At 39.2% G+C, this 8406-nt stretch overlaps 1 protein-coding gene across 1 annotated transcript; it reads right to left on the bottom strand.

Moving 5' to 3' along the window:
• Positions 1–2049: 2049 nt before the first annotated feature.
• On the bottom strand, positions 2050–4467 carry LOC128608972 (OTU domain-containing protein 1). Its single transcript, XM_053627263.1, has one exon. It carries the CDS (start codon positions 3917–3919, stop codon positions 2627–2629), a length of 1293 nt encoding a protein of 430 aa, XP_053483238.1. The 5' UTR covers positions 3920–4467; the 3' UTR covers positions 2050–2626.
• Between the last annotated feature and the right edge of the window lie 3939 nt (positions 4468–8406).

Genomic DNA, 8406 nt, shown 5'->3' with positions numbered 1-8406 from the left:
CAGTATTATCAGAATAAGGTCAGTAATTAGATTATTGCTGTCCACTAGTCAGTGTGCTTGAATGGTGGAAGTGCAACAGAGAGTGCTTTCCTGCGCTCTCAAAACTTGCACATTTCATTTTGAGTAGTCAGTGTGCTTGAATGGTGGAAGTGCAACAGAGAGTGCTTTCCTGCGCTCTCAAAACTTGCACATTTCATTTTGAGTAGTCAGTGTGCTTGAATGGTGGAAGTGCAACAGAGAGTGCTTTCCTGCGCTCTCAAAACTTGCACATTTCATTTTGGGTAGTCAGTGTGCTTGAATGGTGGAAGTGCAACAGAGAGTGCTTTCCTGCGCTCCCAAAACTTGCACATTTCATTTTGAGTATCCCTGCATCTAGTGCGCCGTCCAGGAGCACATTTAGTGTGGGCGGATGTTGGAAGCGAGAATCACAAGTCTGGGACCGCAGTCGATCAATAACATTCTCTTCTGGAGTAGGTTAGGCCAAGTGATTCATAATTTCATTAATTCGTTAAGTAGCCTATGTTTATTGTTTTATAGTATTATTTATTTATTTATTTTTCTATATGTTAATTTGCTACATAAACATGATATCTGTGAGATTTTTATTTCCTATTTATTTTACTTTTTATTTTTTTATATTTAATTTGTTTAATATTTATTTAGGTTACTTTATAAGTAATTCAATTAAATATTGTGCCTTGTTGGGTTACCAGAGTTTAACTATTAGGCTATTGTTAGGTGTGTGAGTGTTGTTACACATATGGTTAAATATGTTTTTAGGCTTCACTAGTTGTGATGTTTTAAAAGTTGATATTATGAGGCTTGATTTATTAAAGTTGATTTATTATAAGGCTAATAAAAAATTGGCCCAATGTGTTTGTCATGTGTGGTGCTTTACTTGTGCTTTTTACTTATGGTCAGTTTAATTAAATGCAGTGTCTGTTATTCTGAATGTTTAGCATAGCCCTAACATTTGTGTAAATTTTTCTGTGACAGAATGTTTGCTGGTGTGGGTGGGAGTGGATACAAACAGTGCGGGTGAGGGGGGAGTGGAACACACACTTTGCGGGAACGGGCAGTAATGGTCAGACATTCAACAGGAGCAGGATTTAAAAATCAGTCCAACGCAGGGCTCTAGTGCAGTGGTTTTCAAAGTGGGGACCTCCAGGGGGCGCCCGGGGGACCTCAACAATTTGGTGTGAAAAAGACAACCACACACACACAATCAATTCCTAATGTAATGTAAAGATGAAAGAGGTAATTATTCATAAAAAAAAAGGGGGGATTTATTGAGAATCTGTATTTTTAATGTGTTTTAAAGGCATCTTGCAAAAGGGGGGCCTCGATCAAATGTTAATGCCATTTGGGGGGGCCTTGCCCTGGAAAAGTTTGGGAACCCCTGCTCTAGTGTACCTGTGGCATGAAAGCGGAATAGCAGGAGTAGGGGGAGGGGCTGCATCGGGTGTCATATATTGACTGAAAGGATTGTATTCATATTCTATTGAAAGTAAACAGTAAAGTTTTTAACGATTTCATAATTATTGACTTATAATTCAAGCACTTTTTAAGCACCACTAGATAAAAAATGGCCTATGGTTTTCCAGTAGGCTGCTTACATTTCAAAAGGACAAATTCAATACGTCAAGCACTTCCAACACCTTGTACGAACCCTGATTAAATAATTAGATTATTACCTGATTGGATTTTTATAACTCATTCGAAAGATCTCACTAACCACTGTACAACTGCAAAATATAGTCACACAGCTTTAAATAGGTGCAAACCTATTAAAATACTTTAGCCTCAATATTTCTCTAGCAAAAACAAAACCACCACACCAACCAAAAAAAAGATTAACAACAACAACAAAAAAAAGTATAGTACTGGTTAAAAAATGTATCATTTATTTTCAAGGACAAAATTACACATATATACATACGTATACACACACACACATTTTATATATATATATATATATATATATATATATATATATATATATATATATATATATATATATATATATATATATATATATACACACACACACACACACACACACACACACACATATACACACACACACCCACACACCAGAATTGAATAAATAAAGGAATAAAAAAATATTTCAGGAAGCAGAAGTGCAACCCATTAAAATCTATTTTAAAAAATACAGCATGAGGATAAGATAACAGTACAGTATTCCACAGGAAAGGGTGTCTTTGTATCAGTGTCTCTGATCATGCAGAAATGCACTTTTTTAAATACAATTGATAAAATTCTATTAAAATGCATCAAATAAATCATGCCCTAAATCATGGCAACCCATTTAACTAGTCATATTGTATATTGTTTGCAATGTGACCAACATTTCTGGTAATAGCCCGAAAACCAAACTCTGGTTTACAAAAAAGGGTACCATGGCAATTTTGTGTTGTACTCAGAAATATATAGCCTGCAGAGCCGTTTTTTAAAAAGAACAATATAGATAAATATATATATTTAAAAATATATACTTAAATAGCTATTTTTGAAAGGTTTAAGTCATTTGAGCCAACAGTTTTTAAAAATCAACACTATGGAACCAGAAATGTGTTGTACAAATTACTAAATCCTACAAAAAAGTCTACTGAACGCCATTCTTCTCTATGTACATTTTGGACAGAGTAGCCGCCATGGACTTGGCAAGTTCCTCATCACGTTTTCGTTGCACCTGTGTGTGCAGGCACCAGTCTTCATACTCCGGGTTGGGCAGGCAGCAGTCCAGCAGCACATCATAATGACCATTACTCAGCCAACTTAACCAGATGGCTGGTTTTGTCAAGTCCTCCTCACCCAGATAGTGTATCATGGTGGAGACAGTGGGACTTGCCAGACTGCCTCCTGTGGTCAAGTAGATGTTTACATTCAGCATTTGGCTCATGGCCAGTAGTTCAGGGTAGCCAGCCCAGGCACCATCCTGTGCCGCATTGATTAGAAATTCACCGATATCACCTTCGATAATAGGACTGAACTCATCTAGGTGGTCAGCAATGTGATGCACTGTGTGCTCTCTTAGCTCACTGTGCATTGACTGCTCACCATATGCTGCTTTTGACACTGCCCGGTAGAGGCAATTTCCATCTGGGATGATGTGAAAACGGTACTTCTTACTCTCCTGGAGGTATTTGTTCTGTTTCTCCACCTCAGCCAGGTACTGGCTAACTTTCTCATTGAGGTCACTCCTGCTTGCAGGCTCCAGGTGTACATGCAGCTGCAACACTGGGTCCTCTGACATTTCATCTTCATCCTTCTGCTGACATTTCTGGTTACTTTGGCTTTTGAATAGTTCAGAAGAGTTTTCCCATTTGTAAGTGAACGGAACACTTTGTGAAAAACTTTTTGTAGTTTCAACCTCGTCAGGGACATACCCTACCAGTTCTTCATTACGCAGTCTACAATCATTTCTTCTTAACAAGCTGTGAAAATTGAGTGAGTTGCTCTCAGTTATCTTACTGTTATCCTCAAAAATGTCTGGTCTGCTCCTTCTCTGCTCAGGATGGTCACTACTCAAATCGCCGTCTGACTGATCAAGCTTGTACTCTGTACACGGAGCGCTAGGTGTATTTACAGCATCGCAGGTTGTGGGCATGTCCTTTATGATCTGAATAGGGACACACTTCTCCACACCATACGGCCTTGTGATGACAATCTCCGCTTTGGATGTGTAGAAAACGGGCCTCACCGAGGCCTCGTAGCACGAGAACGCGGTCATGTTCGCGTCTGTCCAGTTCTCCCCGCCTGAACCTTCTGCGTTGCTTTCCTTAACGGCGTTAAAACTCGATTCGAACTCTGTGTTGCCGCCAGTCGCCGTAACAGTCACCCTGAATTTTCGCGACGAGCCCGGGTAGTGCGTTAGCGCGCTGCTGTACAACTGCATTTTGCGCGTCTTCCCTTTATACTACAAGATGACAACACCTGCTAAAAATACTTCGTCATTCACAGTAGCAGAATTGTGGGGCGCGTTTCCGCGGCCTCTCTCTCCCCCGCCGTCATCGATGAGCCATTTCTCCCATCCGTCACCGCTAAATTTAGAAGAAATGCAAGAAAGAAACTCTTCCACTCCGGAGAGTGACGCAGCACCAGGCCTGAAGTGGCGAGTTGCTGTGGAACGCCAAAGAGCCATAAACGTTTTTAACACACACGGGGGTGCCGTAAGGGGACAGGCACTTACAGTAAGGCACACACAGAGGGGTCGCAAAAAATCTGAAATTTAATTGTCATGCAACTATCAACTCACTTTCATTACAAGCAGCAATGTTAGCAGTGTTGATGTTGGCATGGGCAGCAGTCTGAATAGTACCTTTTTTTGGCATTGATCACTGTTTTAGAAGTTAATTACAGCACTCAGTCCACCATTAACATCGACTGGTATAAAATAGGTCGATATCACTGGTAGGTTGGCCAAAGCTGATACCGTTCTCATTTCTTTCTCTTTTTGTTGTTTTCTCTTAGTAGCTAAACTAACCTGCTTTCAATTTATTTGTTTATTTGCCAGGCATTACACAAATGTATCCTTAGGAAACCAATGGGAGAGTGTTTTTTATTCAAATTTAAACGTATACCAGTTACCAGTTGTGCTCATTGGTTCAAAAACCATTAATGGTTCACTTGAAAACAAGCAGTCTTTCATTTAAAAACTTAAATGAAATAAATAAATCAACAAAGGCTACAGTAGAAGGCCCCTTGGTCTGATGTCATAATGGTCTCAAAAACATGTTTCCCTCAGACTATTCACACCAGGGGGTATTCCAGAAAGCAGGTTATGCGACTTACCTGGGTAAGTTTACTCAGAGTTGCTATCAACTTACTCTCTGAACATAACCTGGTCCGGAGCAGGTTATGTTCCAGGGTTAGTTTGTTTCATAGAGCTGACGGAGCATAGCGTGCCCTTTTGAAGAATATCCAGTGGACAAGGAAGCACGAATTATATGAAGCCTTTTTCATATCCAGATGAATATTTGCAGGAGTGTTACCGTTTTTTGTGAGTATAGTTAATTTATTTAACAAACCTTTTGAAACCTCACACCTTACAACGTGACACATCGTGTATCAGTGCTTAACACTGTGGGTGACGCAGAGCATGTGGAAAAGGCAACGGTGTGTAGGGCCATTCATACAGTATGCCTTGCACTCAAACGGTTCCTACACAATTTTGTGCAGTTCCTTGGCCATAAACCATGATGAGCCATTAATGAAGATGGCAAGATCCACCCACAGTGAACCAAAGAGATGGTAGGGTGGTATGAGATGTGATCTGCCAAAATAATTTTTAATTAAATGACTAATGCACAGAGTGAACAGTCAAGTGTGGTTCATTGTTTCTTTATTTCCTGTAACTGAAAAATACATTTGTATTTATTGCTTTAGCATTCAACAATAAATGACAGAATAATCATCACTAGGCAAATACAATACTTTGCCCAGCTTTAGCCAGTGCTCCAGCAATTCAATTTGAAGCCTGGCCTTTATTATGTTCAGCTTTTTTAACTCCATTTAATCTAATAGGGGCACTACAACACTACAATTAAGATTGTACACACTATATGCAGTAAAATATAATAAGCATGCATAATACACAAGTGAACCATTAACAGTAAAGTGTTATTTCAAAATGCCTTTTTTCAAATGGTGGCAGTGTTTACGGTCATCTGGAGTGTTTAAGGATATATCACTGGAAGCTTAAAAAAAAAAGAAAGTAAATAGTTATACCTAATATGTTATACCTACGTTTTACCAAGCCACTTATATCATGGGAGGTAGCTGACTCTGATGAACTGCTCCCTGGAATCCCATTGACCATGTTATGTGATGGTCAGTTAACCTTGCTTTCTGGAATACCCCCCAGGAAGCAGGCCTGGATTAAGAACACATTAGGCCCTGGGGCTATAGGCAGTAGCTATGATAATGATGATGACGATGGGGCGCACGGTGGCTTAGTGGTTAGAACGTTCGCCTCACGCCTCCAGGGTTGGGGGTTTGAATCCTGCTGGGGCTGTGTGTGTGTGGAGTTTGCATGTTCTCCCTGTGCTGTGGGGGACTTCCTCCCCCAGTCCAAAGATATGCATGGTAGGCTGATTGGCATGTCTGTAGTGTATGAATGTGTGTGCCTTGTGATGGACTGGCACCCTGTCCAGGGTGTATCTTGCCTAACACATTAAAGACATAAATGCGTTAACTCCAGATATGAAATCAAAGTGAATAGCTTTCCAGAAACAGCAACAACTTTTGCAGTCAAATGAATTCCTTAAAGAATTTACTTTAAATATGTCTTACCATTAAATACTCTTCTTTCTAACTATAGAGGAGGAGAAAGCCTCAATGATATCATTAAAATCCATGGTTCTAACAATGTTGCATTCCAGGGACATCCATGATAGATGGCTCAGTCTTTCTTGTGCCGTTGTTGATTGCAAATGAATTTTAATGAAAGATAATTTTGAGAAGGAGCTCTCTTCTGATGCATTTGTGAGGTAAGTTGAGATATATTCTCAAGACTATGTCAACATTTGGAAAAACATTTTGAAGGTCCCTTGCTCCTAGTTCTTGCAGCAATTCCCTGGCTGATGCTTTCCTTTCTTTTTTGCAAAATGCTTTAATATGTGCAATGTCATCAGCAAAATCTTCTTGAAAGTCTGTAGTGTACTTCTGTGTAATTTAACACAAAAAGAACTAAGCTCGTGATCAGTGATACAGTGTCTGGTAGAAGAGCCAGTGCCAATATTTCATCGTGCACCGGACTATTTCTGACATCTTTATCTAAAGGGGCATAGTAAGCATTCATAAAAAACCTTGCTTTCTAACTGATCATAAGAATAATAACTTACTGCTGTTGCTAACTAACTCACCTTCAATGTGTAAAGCACATGGATCGGAGGGTGAAGCTAAATGTGGGCTGCCTCTAGACTCTGCGTCACACTACGGTCACGGATGTTTTATCCGAATGTGAACCGAAGTAGTTCATTAGTTTTTAAATTTTTGTTGTCAAGTTTATTTTTCCTTTTTTGTGCACCACAACCCCCCCCCACCCCCCCCCCCCTTTTTTTTTTTTTAAACATTTGAACACCGGCAATATTGATATTTGATATCACATTTTGTACATGCAAAAGCATAACTAAAAGAGGCGTTTCCCGACTTCATGTCGCAAATTGTAAAGTGATTTTGATTGGATGGTGAATTACATCAGTCAGGCAGATTTTCCAATCATGTCTTGTATTTGTATAAACAGACCTGTATTTAACATTGTTGGAGGACTACTTCTCATTTCTTCCACAGCCAATCACAGCCCTCCTAACAGAGTAGAGTGTAGCCTATACAGTGCCATTTTGCATTCAGCCATAGAAGTATTTCTATTTCCTCACTGTTTGCACATTATACATAATTATTTGGTACGGATCCCTCTGGACGTTAAACCTCTGGCCTCACTCTTGTTGCCAAAGATCTTGGCCAGTGTTGTAACATGCTTAATTTGAGTTGACTGATGTCACACAGCTGCCATGTGAAGTTCTGAGCACGGCTGCTATATTCAACTCTGAATCATTATAGACAATATTAAAAGACAGAATTGAACAAATACAATATCAAATTACCATATCTGTGCTTCAGTTGGTTTAGAAACCTGGACTTTGAATAGGTGCAGAATATTAAAAATATAGATAATGATGTAGTTACAAAAAAGGATGGTTAACTAATTAACTAATCATGCTACTGAATAGGCACTGTTATTTCCCTTTTTTAATATTACTGTGATGTTATCAATAGTCAAATTGTAAGAAATCTTCTCTGGGCCAAAAATATGAGAGTCAAAAATTTATTTGCAGAACTCTTACAACAAAAAAACGTTAGATGCTTAAAGGAAAGAAAATTTTTTTAAGGAAAAATAAAAATAAGTTATAGCTGAAGTACAAAAAAAAGTCAAAGAAAAATCAGCAGCTTCAAATCATAGATTGTATTCTGTCTGTCTGATAAAGATCTTTTCCTTATGTTGTGAATCAGCCTGTGTGTTTTACCTCCTTCTCACTCCCTACTTTACCCTTTTAGGCCCTAATTTATACACCTTCGTAACTGGAAAATTTAGGCAACTGGCTGCTATCTAGTGTAAATACCCACTTTCTTACTTTGAAGTCTTACATAAGTTATATTCCATATAAGGTTAAATCTGTGCGATCGTTTTGTTTTTCAGGGCAGTACTTCCTCATTAGTGGAAGAACAGTAGAGTTTTGCTTTTCACTAACAGTCAGCTCTTTACTACGGGCCCGACGTCGAGGATTCGTGACAAAATCGTGAACATTCCGTTATCGTACACCGCCTGCACGCACTCTGCCAGCGTAAACAATCACATGGAACCTCAAAAGGGTCATTCACGCC

Source organism: Ictalurus furcatus, chromosome 1, assembly GCF_023375685.1.
Source record: "Ictalurus furcatus strain D&B chromosome 1, Billie_1.0, whole genome shotgun sequence".
NCBI classification, from domain to species: Eukaryota; Metazoa; Chordata; class Actinopteri; order Siluriformes; family Ictaluridae; genus Ictalurus; species Ictalurus furcatus.
Note: the sequence above shows the minus strand (reverse complement) of the source record. Positions and strands in the feature narration are given on the sequence as shown.

Coding starts and splice junctions, on each gene's coding strand:
- LOC128608972 (XM_053627263.1), bottom strand. CDS start 3,919: ATGCAGTTGTACAGCAGCGCGCTAACGCACTACCCGGGCTCGTCGCGA.